At 35.4% G+C, this 19,902-nt stretch overlaps 1 protein-coding gene across 1 annotated transcript in view; it reads right to left on the bottom strand.

Moving 5' to 3' along the window:
- The window catches only part of COL4A5 (collagen type IV alpha 5 chain), a 253,144-nt gene that overhangs the window by 139,029 nt on the left and 94,213 nt on the right, over nt 1–19,902 (bottom strand). The window contains exon 3 of the mRNA XM_059158581.1: nt 5,255–5,344. Coding sequence (XP_059014564.1) covers nt 5,255–5,344 — 90 coding nt within the window. The remainder of the gene's footprint in view (nt 1–5,254; nt 5,345–19,902) is intronic.

Raw genomic sequence — 19,902 nt, 5'->3', positions numbered from 1 at the left:
AGAATAATTTCTTTAAGACCAGCTGAATAAAAGATTTAATTCTATCTGCAATCTTAATTTTGCTTGTCTCTATAACCTAACATATTCACAAGTCCTGGGGATTACATCATGGACATCATTAGGGGGTAGATGTTATTCTGCCTACTATACCTTGCTTTTTAGAAAGTTTAATAATCAACTCTTTCCACAACAGATGCATCTCTAAGGAGATTAAAGTAAATCTAATTCTATTTTAAAACAACCAGAAGGCTATTTGCTTAATGAATCTTTTTGCGTCTTTCCACTAAGGGCAGAAATAAGACAAAGATTCCTTAATACTGTGCTGGTTGTCCTAACCAACCTGGTTAAATAAGAGGAAAACAGAGGTATAAAAATTGGAAAGGTGAGGCAAAACTACCACTATTTGCAAATAATATGATTGCATGCAAGGAAAGCAAAGAAAATTACATGAAAAACTACTATAATCAGTAAGGTAATTCAGAAAGATAACTATGTGACTGTATATAAAATTAATATGAGAAAACAAATAGCTTTATTAAATATTAACTACCAGTTAGAAAACCTAATGGAAGAAAATATGCAATTTATAATAGCAAAAAGAGGTAAAATATTTAGGAACAATCTTAATAGGAAATGTACAAGATTCGTAAGAAGAAAAGCTTAAAACATTTCTGAAGTTCAAAAAGGAAGATGAAAATAAATGGAAAGACATTCCATGTTCTTGGATAATAGGAGTCAACAAAAAAAAATGGTCAATTCTCAACAAATTTAGTTAAAATGTGACACAATAAAAATAGAAATAACATGAGGTGTTTTTTTTTTTCCAAACTGAATAAGGCAACTCTAAAGTTTATATGGAAAAATAAACAAGCAAGGACACTGAGGAACATTCTGGAAAAAGAAAAACGAACATTAAGGGGAAACTGGCCCTGTCAGATAAAAAAATACAGCATAATACATCAATAATTAAAATAGTTTTGTTCTGATATTTGAAAAAGTGTATCATTGAAAGAGTATGGAACGTCTAAAAACAAGTCCATATATTCATGTAATTTGGTTTATACTGAAAGCCGCACTGCAAATCAATGGGGAAATTTACACTGGGACACATTTGTGAGGACATCTGGAAAATAAATATAGGTGGAACCTATATAACAAACCATACACAAGAATTAATTAGAAATAGATATTTACATGAAGAAATCAAACTATTAAAATACTAGAAGAAAAAAATGGGAAAATTATTTTATAATCTTTCAGTGGGAAAGGCATTTCCTACTCAAATCCAAAAGCTGCAAAGGACCCCTGAGAAACGCACAGAGACACATAAATACACACACACACACATGCACAAACACAGGCACATACTCAGCAAAGACATGACAAACTAGGGGAAATAACTGCAACTCACAACACGGACAAAAGGTAATCACCCTAATATATAAATAGTTCATTAACACATAAATCCCCCAAGAATGCTATAGAAAAATGGGCAAATGAAAGGTCATAGCAGACAGTTCACAGAAAACACAACTGATTCTTTGACCTATGAAAAAAGCTTAATCTCACTCTTAGTAAGAGAAATACAAACTAAAAGCATTGAAAGACCATTCATTTTTAATCTATCTGATTGACAAAAAGCCGAATTTCATGATACAGGTAGGTATAAGGTATAAGGAAACTGCTCTTCTTGTATATTGCTGAGCCAAGGATAAATCATACAACTTCTTGTGGGGCAATTTGGCAGTATCCATAAAAATACAAAAATACATAAATAGCCCTCTGAGCTAGCAATATCATTTCTAGTAAAGAGATAACCCCTCATGGGGGAAAGGAAGTGTATTAAAATTGTACATCTTAGTAGCACTGTTTGTAGAAGAAAAAAACCTGAAAATTATCTAACTGATCATCAATAGTGGACTGGCTTAAAAAATTATGGTTTACATACACAATGGAATATAATGCAGTTATAAAAGACAATGAGAAGGTTCTGTGTATACTGATATGAGGTATCTACAATGTGCTTTACATGAAAAACAAAGGTCAAACATGTTGATTATGCTACCACTTTATAAACAAAGGGAGGTAAAAGTGTGTCTGTGTGTATATGAGCATGTGTGTGCATGTATATATTTGTATCTATATGCATATCCATAAAAACCACTGAATATATTCACAAGAAAGTATTAGAAATTGGTACCTATTAGGGATATGTAAAACTCAGTGGCTAATGTTCATAGGTGGAAAAGAAATATTTTTCATTATGTACTTTCTTAATTTATGTTAATTTATTTTAAAAAAACTGAATATATTATCTATCAAAAATTTATTAAATTTTATGTTTAAGAATACAGAAATCCTTTGGAAAATTATATCTATACATTCCTAATTATGTATTTGTTTAATATATCTTTACTTTCATATATAAGATATAAAGATTAAAGAACAATCCTATGAAATTTTTGACTGGGCATATATGTTAATATATATATGCACATACTAGAACACTGAATCACATAACAAGTATAAATTCAGCTATGCTGGGAAGCATGAAGTCATACTGGTGGTAGAGTCACAAAGTGTTTCAAATTTAGAATACCAAAAGTTTGGAAAGCAGTACAGCCTTCTCATTACACAGATATTAAAATGGAATCACAGTAAAATACTGGACTACTTTCTAAATCTAAAATGCATACCACCACACCTTTAAAAAATTACCATACTATTGTACAATAGTTCTAGTTAATGCTACACTATTTCAAAGGGATTCGGATGTAGTTAACTTTTTTTAAGCTGCCACAAATCTTTATTAAAAGTGCTACCTCTCAATTAGCATGGTACACAAGAAACTTAGCCCCTATTCCTGGGCAAACTCAGGTGCAAGAAATGTCACTTCATTTTTCTATGGTTCAGCTTAATTTCTATTTCAAAGCACACACTTCACTAACATGACTGAAATTTAACCTCAGTTGATTGAAGTCCCCACCTCATTTTTGTAATGCTGTGCCTAAATTATGGAGAACGTAGGGAGCTCCAAGTTGTTGAAGGGTGGGACAGTCCCCATCCCAGCTGGAATTACTGAGATGTCCCACACTAGTAGTATGTATGGATTACTGCTGACTTGGTGCTCAGTTCCAACCACTTGACTCTTTCAGATCTCCCTGCTATTTCTGTGCCACTCCTGGGTACACAAGAAACATTCTGCTGTTTTTACACTTCATTAGCCCTAAGAAATTCTGTTAAATGTCCCATCTTCTTAACTTCTATGCAGTCATTTAGAGTCTTGCTTTTTCCTTCACATACATAAAGTTCCACTCAGGAAATTCAGCACAGGTCCCTTCTGCTCTTGAATCTAACAAAACTACCATGATGTACTGTCACCTCCTCAGAGGTCATGCCCAAGCACATACGCCCAATCTATGCTCTGATATAGTTAAGTGTTTAAAAGTACTTATGTATTTAAATTAATTTCCTCCTTTATTGGAAAGACTACCTGATGAATATCCATTTCATCTCAATACTCTAGTAACATAATGTACCACTATTATGTGAAATAAGATTAGGGAAAAAAAGGTTTTTAGACTACTTTTCCTTTCTAGGCAAATGAACAGAACTGGCCTTTTCATTGTGAGTTCACCAGTCTACCTAATACAGAAGGTAAAGGACTATCAACCGAAAGAACTGTTTTTAGAAAACCCAGGAACTTCTCCGAATCTTAATATTCGCTATGCTCTCTTCCCATTCCCTATCTTAAAGTGCACATAAGACGCTATCCTCACTAATTGGTAAAGGAGCGACTACCTGTGTTGCAGTCAGTGGGGATAGGACAATGGCACCTTTGGATCCATGAGCCTGGGTACAGGTCAGAAAGGCTATATGGATCTATCCTCTCATCTCTCTCTCCCACAGAATAGCCTATGTGACTTCTACCTCACCAAATTCACTGCTATACCTGTCCCAGGAAACTGTCACCAGTCTGAATTGGATAAACCGCTGAGTATGTCACCCTCCATTCAATTCCATAGATAAATACCTTACTGCTGTGCCACTGAATATAACAAATGGACATTTCTCTAAACATGGAACTTTTTAGCATCTCAGATACCCCAACCTTATTACACTGGACCTGATGTTCCCACAGTTGGACTCTGAGAGTACAGAAACAAAATGCCTCCTCACAGGTAATATTGCTCCTTTCTGAGATGGGATTAACTGAAGCATCTGGGAAAAAGGAAGTGGGATGTGCCGCTGGGCCTATTTTGACCTCAGTAGTGGTGGCCTCCTACTCCCCATAACTGTGCTCACCCTACACAAATTTTTCCAATTCTACTCAAGTACTCTACCCACCAGAGGGGACTTCTGGCTCACTGACCCCTACTACCAAGCACTGTGTATGTGTCTCCCCTGGGGTACTATTTCTTTTATAAAAGTCAGGCCTTCAACATTCTTACCAATATAACATGTACACATGGGGCATTGGTAAGAGACTGTCACGTATTCAAGACAGCCCCTCCTACTGAGTATATCAAACTAAACAGAGAAAGAGAAGAATTCCAAAAACCAGGTACTCTGGTTACTGAGAACTGACATGTTGTATTATCGATTATACTCATGTGTATTCTCCAGGCAACTTTTCCCACTCAGGGTCATTCAATTCCAAAAATGTGTGTGCAACCGGTCTTTGACCTTTACTTAACTCATTAATGAAACTACTTCAGTTTTAGCAGCAGAACGGACGAGCCTCAATTCCTTGGCCCAAACAGTGTTAGATAACAGCACAGCCCTTAACTTCCTGCTGGCCAACAAAGACGAGGTCCTCACTGGTACTGTTTCATGGGGAAAAATGGAACAGTGGGTAAGCTGGTGCTTTTGCTGGTTAAACATTTTGCTTATTACACTGCCACAGTAAAAGGCTTGATGGTTTCTTTCATTTTGGCTTGTTTTCTTAATCAGCTACTCTGACACCTGGCAGTTTAGCTCTCCAGCTCAGCTGAGCTGACAAAACTTAATTTTTGTTAAGGATCTCAATAAACACATCCAATTAACAGCATCTTCCAAAAACATCTGAATATGGCAGTAATATTCATGTTTTTTAAACCAACAATAAAATATAAACTCTTAGTTATTCTATTGTTTTATTTAGACACTAATTTCTGGCTATAATCCAGTAACTTCTTAGTTGATTTGACACCTAGTCCCACATTAAAGATGGCTTCATGCCTCTAGTATTACTGGTTGGCAACCTGACACATACCTTTTGTCCCCGAGGCCCTGGAGGCCCTTCTGGACCTGGAAATCCAGGCAAACCTGGATGGCCTTCCAAACCTGGAAATCCTCTCTCCCCCTGCAATTAAACAAAGTGAATATTATTTGTGATGAAGTTATTTGTGAATTTTCAAGCATGAGTATGGTTGAGATTAAAAAGAACCCAAAGACTAGAGAATGTTGATTTAATGATACTAAAATCATAATATCTACTAACATGGGAAAACCTACAAGATGTAAGTGGAAAACCACAAACCATTCTGAATTTATATCATATATTGTAATGTAGTCTCTCGTTTTCTTATGAAACTAAAAAGCATATCAGAGATGAGGTAAAGTTTAAATATATTGACATCAAGAGTTTAACAAGGAAGACAGCAATAAATCCAGGAAACTGGTCTGTAGGGGAAACATAAAATAAGTATGGTGCAGCGATGAAGAAGGGTAAAAAAAACCATCTGAGAAGTTTTCAGATTTGTTCCAGAGTAGGGCAGTTGCAGGATTATCCAGAATAGAAATTCATTAGCTGACAAGATAAATTAGTCAGAAAAGGGCTCTAGAACATTAAAAAAAATTTTTATTTCTTCTAGTTGTAAAATTAATACAAAAAGGAATACATGGTCATTATAGAAGAACAAAAAACATTTACCTGTTTTCCTCTACTCAGAATTACTAATTGAACTGAACTCAAGTCTCAGTTCCGACCACAGCACTTATCAACACCAGCACAGAAGGACTCCTAACCTACTTGTGAGGTTTCCTACATTTGATCAGCATCTATACAATGTTGCCTGATATGCATATCTGCACAGACAGGTGGGCATATAGAGCTGCCATCTATACTAACATATCATTATATCAACATATTATGGTTAGTTAACTTGCATATAGCCAATTATCGAAAGAGTGTGAGCCCTGAACCCCCTAGGAGATCCAACCACAGAAAGCAAACTCATCACTATTAAGTTTGAGAACCCTGAGGGCTCACAGCTCTAAGGCTTGTGCTCCCAACTGCAGAGCTGAAAATAGTTCCTCTACTTTTCTAAGGCTTGAAGGCTGAGTCTCTGGCCAGAGGCTCTGGACCTCATTCTAGGAACCCTTTTACCAGATCCTATCCACAGTGACAGCCTAGGCAGCACCTGAGAAAGAGAAAGCATCCATATCTATAAGGCAACTGACTAATGGACCATTGGAGGTACATACTCCTAGAGGTTAAGGTAGGGTAGATTTTTATTACACCCTCAGTGTGTGTATGTGGGGGGGGCAGAATGTGTGTGTGGTAAGTACTAAATTTAGTCTAGATAACTTCGATAATTTTATATTAAATAATTCTTTGTTATGCTGACTCACAATAAATATAAGTACTATGAAGAGACTATTCTGGTCAGTTTCCACTCCCAGTGACAAAGGCAATGAAGCAAATGTTAGCCAATTAATAGTAGGTCTAAACATTCCTATAGTTTTGGCAATACCTACTATTGACATGTTAACATGTTTTCTATTTTCTATAAATATATTTCTTTGTTATTTTAATTAGCCATATAATTATGATAATTTAGTATTAATCAACCTCATCAATTATTTTGAGGGAAATAGAGCAAAAGGGAAAAAACAAAAGGTTCAAAATTTCTAGAGCTGGATTGTCTCAAATTGTTACATAGTCCATTTTTGGGAGAATTGGTAGTAGAAATGTGATTGCAAGCGCAAGTCAGAAAGGAAGCTAAGAGGGAAAAAAATATAGTTCAAGTAGATTTCCATAAGTGGAAAACATAGCTACATTCTGGGATCTCCACTAGTATTTAAAACATCTCTCTGCCAAAACTTGAGGATAATGCTTGAAGAGAGCTATTTTTTTAGAAGCAAAACTGCTATTTGGGCTATACATAAGAGAAGAATAAACCAGAAATTGAAAGTGGAGAGTGCTAAAAAGCTTGTGTGTGTATTAACATAACTATATACCCAAAATCTCCCGATACTACAGTTAAATAATGTTGTGTTCCTATCTAGCTGACTGAGCAGTATTATACCAAGGAAGAGAGAAGGGCACCTAATGTACAGTAGCGAAAAGAATTTCAAGAACAATCCCCAGCCTTTAAAAGGTAGAAAGTTTCCTGCAATAGAAGCTATAGAAGCCTGCCATGAGGTGGGGTGAGGGAGGGTCTTCTATCTAATTCCCACAGATGGTATGAAAGGTTCACATTTGCTATTTGCCTGCCTTTGCTACTGGTGGAAAGGCAATCATTCAGTCCTTAAAACTAATCTACAGTTTACTATAATTTGCTAACATTCACATAGAAAATGGCAATAGTACATCTATTTGTGAAGGCCAAACTTCTTTAAAAAAAAAAAAAAAAAAAACTAGCTTGGGGCACCTGGGTGGCTCAGTGGATTAAAGCCTCTGCCTTCGGCTCAGGTCATGATCCCAGGGTCTTGGGATTGAGCCCTGCATCGGGCTCTCTGCTCAAGTGGGGAGCCTGCTTCCTCCTGTGTCTCTCTGCCTGCCTCTCTGCCTACTTATGATCTCTGTCAAATAAATAAATAAAATCTTAAAAAAAAAAACTAGCTTATGCTGCCTGCCCATATTTAAATAAAAAACTACTCTTACTTTTCACTGTAGAGTAATCTTCTCTCTCTGCCTGTCCCTTATATATTGCTATTACTCTGGATTCCCTTTTTGACCCTTCTCTCTCTCTCCCCGGGAGATCTCAAATATCCACACATTTTTTTTTCCCCTAAAAGCTAAGCTCACAGGGCCAACTGTTTTAAATATCTCCACTTGAATATCTCACAGGGACAGAAAACTCACCAATAATGATAACAAACATGTATCGAGCTATTCTAAAGTGTTCCCAGGTTTTATTTATTTAATTCTCCCAGTGACAACATGAGGTAAATACCACCATTATTTCAATTCTACAGATGAAGAATTGGGACAAAGAAAAATTGTGTAATTTTCCCAAGAGCAAATTTAATATAAAAAACACTGAGTTCATTATCTTTCTACCATCTTCCCTGTTCCAGGAAAGAGCACAATGTAGACCACAAATTTGTAATAATCTTGACTCTACTCTTTCCATTACCCCTTCATCTAATTGATCATGCTATTTCCATCACTGCATTCTTTTTTTTTTAAAGATTTTTTATTTATTTATTTGACAGACAGAGGTCACAAGTATGCAAAGAGACAGGCAGAAAGAGAGGAGGAAGCAGGCTATCTGCTGAGCAGAGAGCCGGATGCGAGGCTCAATCCCAGGACCCTGGGTCACGACCCGAGCCGAAGGCAGAGGCTTTAACCCACTGAGCCACCCAGGCATCCCCCATCACTGCATTCTTAGTAACCAACAGAACAAATACCCAGAAAATATCAATTCTATGAATGAACTTCCTTAATTGATTATATAACACTTATGGGCAATGTTTTTGCTCCAAATACAGAAAAAGTATAAGTTAGGGTTCGGGGAAATTATACAAAGGATAACTTTTTGTGCTAAAGTTCTTTTATATACCACAAGGTAGTATTAAAAAGAATAACAAGCTGATTTACTTAGAAAGAAAATGTACTTTGTCAGTCAAAGGTGCCCATAAAAGTGTTTCAATTTTACAAGAAGGGCACTTTATAATCACAATAAGAAAATTACCTGATCATGGAAATGAAAAAATAATTTTAAGAATGCTTTCTCAAGAGAGATACAAAATTAACAGGAAAACACTGGATTTCTAAAGATAGAAAAAATAAACAGGGGGACAAACTGCTATAATGACCATTGAAATTACAATTGTTTTTGGATTATAATATTGCAAAATTGTAATACAAACATATGGGCAAGGCAATACATTTAATGGACAAATGAAAACAATTATTAACTAAAAAATGTAATTATGGGCAATTTTGTCTTCTTTTTGAGTAATTTCTATGTTGTTTTTGTAATTATATATTTGAAATATTTGATGTATATAATCAGGAGAACAAAAATACTGACCTTTGACAACTGCTAAATGATGATAATTTAGGTTAGATGATCTCAAACTTCAGCTTGCATCAAAACTGCTTGATTGACTTATTAAAACACAGATTAACTGGTTAGAGTTAGATTCAGTAGGTCTCCTATAGAGCCTGCATTTCTAACAAGCTCCCAATAGATGCTGATGCCACTGGTAGAGGAGAACACCTTGTTTAGGTAATGTTTGAGTGTGACATGAATTGTATTTTACTTTATAATTTCTATTGAAGTATAGTTGACATACAATGTTATACCATTTTCAGGTGTGCACAGTGATTTGACATTCTATACATTAAGCTATATTCACCATGATAAGCATAGTTACTAGCTATGTAACAGGAATTTTATAAGTTGTCAGCTGGTTATTTTCTTTTTTTAAATTTTTATTTAAATTCATTTAGCCAAAATATAGTGTGTCATTAGTTTCAAATGCAGTGTTCAGTAATTCACCAGTTGCATGTAACACCCCGTGCTCATAATGTGGGTGGTACATCACATGCCCTCTTTTTTTTTTTTTAAGATTTTATTTATTTATTTGACAGAGAGAGATCACAAGCAGGCAGAGAGGCAGGCAGAGAGAGAGGAGGAAGCAGGCTCCTTGCTGAGCAGAGAGCCCGATGCGGGGGCTTGATCCCAGGACCCTGAGATCATAACCTGAGCTGAAGGCAGCGGCTTAACCCACTGAGCCACCCAGGCGCCCCTCACATGCCCTCTTTAATGCCCATCACCCAATTACCCCATCCCTCACTTACCTCCCCTCCAGCAACCCTCAGTTTGTTTCCTAGAGTTAAGAATTTTTTGTGGTTTATCTCCCTCTCTGATGACTTTGCATTCAGTTCTTCCTCCCTTCCCCTATGACCCTCTGCCCTGTTTCTTATATTCCACATGAGTGAAGCCAAGCCATATGACAATTGCCTTTCGATGATTGACTTTTCACTCAACATAATACCCTCCAGTTCCATCCATGTCAATGTGTCAATGTAAATGGTAAGCATTCATTCTTTCTGATGGCTGAGTAATATTCCATTGTGTGTATATGTATATGTATATGAATGTGTGTGTGTGTCTGTGTGTGTGCATCCCATCTTCTTTATCCATTCATCTGTTGATGGAAATCTAGGTTCTTTCCATAGTTTGGCTATTGTGGACATTGCTGCTATAATCATTTGGGTGCACGTGCCCCTTTGGATCACTACATTTGTATCTTTAGGGTAAATACCCAGTAGTGCAATTGTTGGGTCATAGGGTAGCTCAATTTTTAACTTCTTGAGGAATCTCCATACTGTTTTCCAGAGTGGCTGTACCAGCGTGCATTCCCACCAACAGTGTAAGAGGGTTCCCTTTTCTCCGCATCCTTGCCAAGATTTATTTCTTCCTGAGTTGTGAATTTTAGCCATTCTGACTGGTGTGAGGTGTGAGGAGCCATCTCATTGTGGTTCTGATTTGTACATCCCTAATGCCGAGTGATGCAGAGCATCTTTTCATGCATTGGTTGGCCATTTGGATGTCTTCTTTGGAAAAATGTCTATTCATGTCTTCTGCCCATTTTCTTGACTGGATTATTTGTTTTTGGGGGGTGTTGAGTTTGAGAAGTTCTTTATAGATCTTGGATACTAGCCCTTTATCTGATATGTTTCTTGTCATCAGGAGTGTAGCAAGTTTTGTTTTTAGCAGTGTGCACTTGGACACATTTCTTTGGCAGAACTGATATACTTTACTATTCATGTATTAAACTTACTGTTTTAAAGCAGTTTTATTGAGGTACAATTAACATACAATAAATATGACATATTTAAAGTATAGAATTTGAAATTATTTTCATATATGTAACAATAAAATAATGGACATATCCATCACTCACAAAAATTCCCTTATCTTTCCAACAAATGTTGCTCAACTAGACATCTATATGTTTAAAAAAAAAAGAATCTAGACAGAGACCTCACACTCCTCCTAAAAATCAACTCAAAATGGATCAAAGACCTAAATACAAAGCTATAAAACTCCTAGAAGACAGCATAGGAGAAAATTTAGATGACCTTGGGTATAGTGATAATTTTTTAGATACAGCAAAGGCATAATCTATGAAAGAAATAACCAATAAGTTGGACTTCATTAAAAGTAAAAACTTTTGCTCTGTTAAAGTGTAATTGGAATGAGAAGACAAGCTACCGACTGGGAGAAAATATTTGCAAAAGACACATCTGATAAAAAACTATTATCTGAAATATACAAGAAACTCTTAAAGCTCAACAATAAGAAAATAAACAACCTGTTTTAAAAATGGGTCAAAGACTTTAACAGATACCTCACCAAAGAAGATATACAGATGGCAAATAAGCATATGAAAAGATGTTCCATCTAATATGTTATCAGGGAAATGCAAATTAAAACAACAATTACATACCACTACACATCCTTTAGAATGGCCAAAATTTAAAACTCTGACAACACCAAATATAGGGCCAAAGATGTGGAGCAAAGGGACCCTCCTCATTCATTGCCAGTAGGAAGGCAAAATGATACAGCTACTTTGGAAGACAATTTGGCAGTTTCTTACAAAACTAAATATACTCATATGATCCATTAATGTTTCTTGGTTTTTACCCAAAGGAGTTTCAAGCATATCCTCTCTCTCTCTCTCTCTCTCTCACACACACACACACACACACAACCCACAAATGCATGCTTATAGCAGCTTTATTCATCATTGCCAAAACTTGGAAGCAACTAACATGTCTTTTAGTAGATGAACAAGCAAACAAACTGGTACATCCAGACAATGGAATATCACTCAGCACTAAAAAGAAATGAACAATTAAGTAATGAAAAGACATGGAGGAACTTGAAATACATATTAGTAAGTGAAATAAATCCCATCTGAAAAGACTGCACACTCCAACTATATGATATTCTGGAAAAGACAAAATTATGGAGACTGTAAAAAGATCAGTGGTTGCCAGGGATGAGAGTGACAGATGAACAGGTGGAGGACAAAAGATTTTTAGGGCAGTGAAAATACTCATATGATAATATAACGATGAATACATGTCATTCATTATATATTTGCCCCAATTCACAGAATGTTTATTCAACACCAAGAGTGAACTCTAAGCCAAATTATGAACTTTGGGTGATAATGATGCATCAGTGTAGGTTCATCAATTGCAACAAACTTACCACTCTGGTGGGGATCTTGATAGTCAGGGAAGCTATGCATGTATGCATGTGTGGGGCTAGAGGTATATGCAAAATCTCTATATACGTCTTTCAACTTTGCTGTGAACCTAAAACCACTCTAAAAAATTAAGTCTTTAATTAAATATAATATTGAAGTGAACATGAATATATATAAAATATAAAAAGTTGTGTTCCCTTTTATAATATTTTCTTCATGCCTCTACTCAGTCCCCCCAGGTAATGACTGACTTTCTGTCACTATAAGTTAATTTTCTTTTTCTAAAATTTCAGATACATGGACTTATATAGAATGCACTCCTCTAACTTTTCATTCAGCATAATTATTTCAGATTTAGACATGTTGTGGTATATGTCAATAGCTCTTTCCTTTTTATTGCTGAGTAGTATTCACTGTACAAATGTATTATGATTTGTTGATTCACCTACCTGTTAATAGTAATTAGGTTATTTCCTGTTTCTGGTTATTACAAATAAAGCTACCATGAACTCATATACTACTCATGCACAGACATATGCTTTCAATTCTCATAGGTAAATGTCTAGGAAAGGACAGTCATCTGATAGGTTTACACTTACCTTTTAAAGAAACTGTCCAACTTTTCCTAAGGGTTTGCTTCATCTTGTATTTGCACCAGCAATCTATAATAGTTCGAGTTGCTCACCACCCTCATCTATACTTAGTATGGATATATTTTAATATTTAGGCATTCTAGTAGGTTTATAGTGGTATCTTATTATGGTTTTATTATGCAGTTCCCTAATTAATAATGCTGAGTAACTTTTCATGCATTTATTTGCCATCTACATATCTTAGTTTGTGAAGTAACTTAAAATCTTTTGCTACTTTGTTTCTAATTTAATTTTATTTTGGGCGTTGTTTTATTAATGAGTTTTGAAATTCCTTTACATAATCTATATATAAGACTCTTTATGAGATAATGTGATTTGCAAATATTTTTTCCTAGACTGTGGGTTGTCTTTTCATTCTCTGAACAATGTCTTCAAAAAAGAATAATTTCCTAATTTTGATGAAATAAAATTTACCAACCATTTCTTTTTTTAATTTTACTTTATTTTTTCAGTGTTTCAAGATACCAACCTTTTCTTTGATAGATTGTGTTTTTGGTATCCTAACAAATATCTGCCAGATAATAAGGATTTTCTCCTAGGTTTTCTTCTAAAATATGTCTATATTTAGGGGTTTTGTTTTGTATTGTTTTGTTTAAAGATTTTATTTATTTATTTGACAGAGAGACACAGCAAGAGGGGAAACACAAGCAGGGGGAGTGGGATAGGGAGAAGCAGGCTTCCCACAAAGCAGAGAGCCCAATGCGGGGCTCGATCCCAGAACCCTGGGATCATGACGTGAGCCAAAGGCAGCTGCTTAATGACTAAGCTACCCAGGCACCCCCAGATTTAAGTTTTTCTACAATTTATTGTGAGTTAATTTTTATATATTGTGCAAGCAATGAGCCAAAGTCCATTTTTGTGCATATGCACGTCTAGTTGTTCCAATACTATTTGTTGAAAGACTATCTTTTCTCTACCTAACTGCCTTTGCACTTTTGTTAAAAAAAAAAATCAATTCATTACGTACCTGTGGGTCTATTTACAGAATTTTATTCTGTTCCATTCATCTATATGTCTCTTTCTTTGCTATTAACACACAATTATGTTTACTATAGTTTTATACTGTCTTAGAATTGTGTACTCTATTGTGTATTTCCTTCTTTTCCCTATTTTAAATTTGATTTACTTGTCCTTTTCCAGGTTCTTAAGTGGAAAATGTAGGTCAGTAATTTTAAAGCTTTCTTCTTTTCTAACATAGGTATTTAAAGTTATTTCCCACTAAGCCCTGCTTTAACTCCATCCTAAAATTCTTAGTATACTGCAGTTTAATCATTATGCAACTTGATATATTTTCTAATTTTCCTTGTGCTTTTTCCTTTGGTCTATCAGTTACTTAGAATAGTGTTTGCTAACTTCCAAATAGTAGGGAATTTTCTACATATCTTATTATTATTGATTTCATATTCATTCCATGTAGTCAGAGAGTATATACTTATGTTTTCAATCTTTTGGAATTAATAGGGCCTCATTTTATGGCACATCATATGGCCTATCATGGAGAAATTCCATCTGCCTTTGGGGAAAAAAATTCTATAATTGAATGTAGGACTTCATATATGTCAACTAGTTCTAGGTTGTTAATAATGGAATTCAAGTCATATATGCCTTTACTGAATTTTTTTTCTAGTTGTTCTGTCAATGACTAAGATAGGTGTATTAGGATCTATCAACTATGATTGTGGATTTGTCTAAATATTTGCCCAAATAGCCAAAGTAATCTTGAAAAAGAAAAAGCTGGAGGCATCACAATTCCAGACTTCAAGTTATATTACAAAGCTACAGTAGTAAAAACAGTATGATACTGGCACAAAAATAAGACACATAAATCAATAGCACAGAATAGAAAACTCAGAAATAAAACCACAACTATATGGCCAGTTAATCTTTAACAAAACAGGAAAGAATATCCAATTGGTAAAGGTCAGTCTCTTCAACAAGTAGTGTTGGAAAAATGACAGTGACGTGATGAAACTAGACCATTTTCTTACACCATACACAAAAAGAAATTCAAAGTGGATTAAAGTCCTAAATGTAAGACAGGAACCATCAAAATCCTGGAGGAAAAAACAGGCAGCAACTCTTTGACCATGGCTGCAGCAACATCTTACTAGACACATCTCCAGAGGCAAGGGAAACAAAAGTGAAAATGAACTACTGGGATTTCATCAAGATAAAAAGCTTCTGTACACTGAAGGAAACAATCAATAAAACTAAAAGATAACTGGTGGATGGGAGAAGGTATGTGCAAATGACATGTAGGATAAAGGGCTAGACTCCAGAATCTGTAAAGAATACATCAAAATCAACATCCAAAAAATAAATAATACAGTTAAGAAATGGGCAGAAGACATGAACAGACATTTCTCCAAATACGACAGACAAATCGCTAACAGACACATGAAAAAATGCTCAATATCACTCATCATCAGGGAAATACAAATCAAAACCAGAATGACTGTCAGAATGGCTAAAATTAACAACTCAGGAAACAACAGATGTTGGCAAGTATGTGGAGAAAGGGGAACCCTCTTACAATGTGGCGGGAACACAAGCTGGTACAGCTACTCTGGAAAACAGTATGGAGGTTCCTCAAGAAGTTAAAAAGAGAGCTACTCTATGACCCTGCAATTGCACTACTGAGTATTTACAGAAAGATACAAAAGTGCTGATTCGAAGGGGGCACACACACCCCAATGTTTACAGCAATACTATCAACAATAGCAAAATTATCGAAAGAGCACAAATGTCTATCAACTGATGAATGGAAAAAGAAGATGTGGCATATATACCATGGAATATCACTCAACCATCAAAAAGAATGAAATCTTGCTATTTGCAACAACTATGGATGGAACTAGAGAGTATAATGCCAAGTGAGGTAAGTCAGAGAAAGACAAATAAATATATTATTTCACTCATATGTGGAATTTAAGAAACAAAAGAGATGACTAGGGGAAGGGAAGGAAAAATAAAATGAGAAAAAAACAGAGAGGGAGGCAAACCATAGGGACTGTATAGTTAAGAGAACATACTTTGAGTTGCTGGTGATAGGTAGTAAAGAGGACTCCTGGGGGCGCCTGGGTGGGTCAGTGGGTTAGGGCCTCTGCCTTCATCTCAGGTCATGGTCTCAGGGTTCTGGGATCAAGCCCCGCATCGGGCTCTCTGCTCAGCGGGGAGCCTGCTTCCCCCTCTCTCTCTGCCTGCCTCTCGCCTACTTGTGATCTCTCTCTCTGTCAAATAAATAAATAAAATCTTAAAAAAAAAATAAAGAGGACTCTTGTGGGGATGAAAAAAAATAAAATTAGCTGATATATATTTTTTAATGGTCAGAAGACATGAACAGACTCTTCTCCAAAGACATCCAGATGGCCAAAAGACACATGAAAATATGTTCATCATTACTTACCATTGGAGAAATGCAAATCAAAACTACATTGGAAGGGGAGGTGAACCATGAGAGACTATGGACTCTGAAAAAAAATCTGAGGGTTTTGAAGGGGCGGGGGGTGGGAGGTCGGGGTACCAGGTGGTGGGTATTATAGAGGGCACGGATTGCATGGAGTACTGGGTGTGGTGCAAAAATAATGAATACTGTTATGCTGAAAATAAAAAAAAATTTAAAAAAATAAATAAAATGAATTTCTTATTTAAAAAAAAACTACAATGAGCTATCACCTCACACCTATCTGAATGGTTAAAATCAACAGCACATGAAACATCAGGTATTGGCAAAGATGTGGAGAAAAAGGAACCCTCCTGCATTATTGGTGGGAATGCAAACTGGTGCAGCCACTCTGGAAAACAGTATGGAGGTTCCTCAAAAAGTTAAATATAGAGCTACCCTATGATCCAGCAATCACACTACTGAGTATTTACCAAAGGAATACAAAAATACTAATTCAAAGGGATACATGTACCCCTATGTTTATAGCAGCATAATTTACAATAGCTAAGATATGGAAGCAACCCATGTGTATACTTGTTGATGAATGAATAAAGAGGTGGTGTATGTATATAAATAACAGAATATTACTCAGCCATGAAAAGAATGAAATCTTGCCATTTGCAATGACACAGATGATGTTGGATAGTATAATGCTAAGTGAAATAAGTCAGGGAAAGACAAATACCATATGATTTCACTCATATGTCAAATTTAAGAAAAAAGACAAATGAACACAGGGGAGAGAGAGAAAGAGAAATTAAGAAACAGACTCTTAACTACAGAGAACAAACTGACGGTTACCAGAAGGGAGGTATGTGGGGGGATGGGATAAAATAGGTGATGGGGATTAAGGACTACAATCATCATGATGAGCACTGTGTGATGTATGGATATGTTATACACCAGAAACTGTATGTTAATGAAATCGAATTAAAATAAAAACTTAAAAAATGAAATAAGATATTCAGTACAATTACTAAAAAAATTAAATGAATAGTCTCATGTCTTGTAAGTAAATTTAGAGAGGGGATAAAGATATCATTTTTTATATTTACCCATATATACACTATTTCTAGTGCTTTCAATTCCTTCCCAGAAATCCACATTTCCTTTAGCCTGAAGAAATTTCTTTATATTCCTTTAATGCAGATATGCTGATGAAGAATTACCTCATTTTATTAATGTCTTAAATTTTATTTTATTTTATTTTTAAAATTTATTATTGAAGTGTAGTTGACTTGCAATGCTATAGTAGTTTCAAATGTACAATATATTGATTCCACTATTCTACACATTACTCGGTGTTCACCCTAAATGTAGTCACCACCTGTCACCATGTAACTTTATTACATTATCGGTGACTATGTTTCCTGTGCTGTACTTTTCATCTCCATGACTTGTTTATTTTATAACTGGAGATTTATACATCTTTACCTCCTTCACTTATTTAACCCATCCCCCACAACCTTCCCTCTGGCACCCTCCAGTTTGTTCTCTGTATTTAAGAGTCTGGTTTTTGTGTTTGTCTTTATTTCTATTTTCATTGTATATAACAACTGTGTTTGCAGATTTTTCAACTCTCTAATGTTTTTACGTTATTGTACAGTATCCATTCTCTCAGATGAGAAATCTGGCATCATTCTTATCATTGTACTCCTGTATGTAATGTGTATTTTTCTCTAGCATCTTTCAAGATTTTCTTTAAATCTGTTTTTTCAGTTGATTCATTATGATGTGCCTAGGTATAACTTCATTTTTATTCTGCTTGTGGTGTACTAAATTTCTTATACCTGTAAATTTGTATTTTTTACCAAGTGTGAGAAATTCTTGTCATTACTACTGCCCCTTTAATTATTATTCCTTTTTCTCCCCTGTTTTCTTCTCTCCCATTGTTACAGGACTCCATTTACATTTTGCATTAAACCCTGTAATACTGTCCCACAGGTCAGTGAGGCCCTATGCTTTTGTTTTCTTTTTATTCTCTTTTTTCTTCAGATTATATCTTTCCTCAGATTCACCTTTAAATTGACTGACCCTTTCTTTCATCATCACGATTCTGCTGTTAAAAGTCTAACTGGTGAATTGCTCTTTCTCATATTTTGCTTTTCAAATCGATTTCCCCTTTATTTATGTTTCCAGTGCTCTGTTGTGACTCTCTATTTGTTCACTCATAGGAGCACATTTCCCTTTACATCAACAAATATATTTATCCTATTGGTTTAAATATCTGTCTATAAATTCTAACATCTGTGTTATTTCAGAGTTAGTTTTCATTCATGAGTCTTCTTGACTATGGATCACTTTTACCTGTTACTTCTTAAACCTAGTAAGTTTTAATAGCAAATTAGACATTGTATGTTATAGTCATCCTAGATTCTTTAATCTTCCTCTGAAGTGTACTGAACTTATGTTTTTGGAAATAGTTAACTGAACTAAAACTTAAAACTTTGTTTTCCATTCAATGGACAGCAGTTAAATCTATGTTCAGTTATTGAAGACTTCCAGCTATTGTTTTTGATGGGTTGAATGAATCCTCCCCTATACATGGTTGAATGAATCCTCCCCTATACATACAAAGTTCAACCAAGAATTTTGGTGGAATTTACAGGTAAATTTTTGGGCTGTGCTCTCTGTGCCTCATTCTATTGCAGCATATCTCTCATCACTTTACAGTCATTCTGGCATCCTCAACTCTGCCTTCTTAACTTCTTAAGCCAGTAAGACTGTGGCTTTTTGTCTGGGTTCTAGCAATCCTCTGCCATGCAGACTGAAGGACGCATTCAGGAGAAAAGTCCATAAATGCAACTTGCCCAGTGGACTTCCTTTCTTTCTAGGGTAGTATCCTCTCTACTTTTGGTCAGTTTCATCTGCTTCTCCCTCTTCCTAACCCCCAACCCCAGGCTCGTGCTTGCACGTGCGTTCTCTCTCTCTCTCATATGAATAAATAAAATCTTTTTTTAAAAATCGCTCTACCAATATCAGAAATGAATCTCATTTCGTCTTTTTACCACTAGAGAAAACACACACTTACTATAAAACTACTCCCCTCAAGCTAATGTCACTTAAATAGGTGTCCTATTTAACACTGGTCAATTATTATTAACAGGAGTTCTGTTAGGAAGAAGTGAGTCAAGTGGAGCTTGGAAATACAGCATTGCAGAAAAAATAGGTTTCTTTATTCCAGGACTTTTAAACATTTTTAATGTTAGTAGACCTTCTGTACCCGTAAATGGAATATGCTCTTGAAATACTATCCTAAACTTTATCATATATAATTAGTAATATTCACTGATTCATTCAAAAATATTTGAGCCCCAGACAGTTGAGACAAGAGTATGAACCTCTTTCTCCTAGCACAAT

This window comes from Mustela lutreola, chromosome X, assembly GCF_030435805.1.
Source record: "Mustela lutreola isolate mMusLut2 chromosome X, mMusLut2.pri, whole genome shotgun sequence".
Classification (NCBI taxonomy): Eukaryota; Metazoa; Chordata; class Mammalia; order Carnivora; family Mustelidae; genus Mustela; species Mustela lutreola.
The sequence above is the reverse complement of the archived record's forward strand: the minus strand, read 5'-3'. Positions and strand labels throughout refer to the sequence as shown.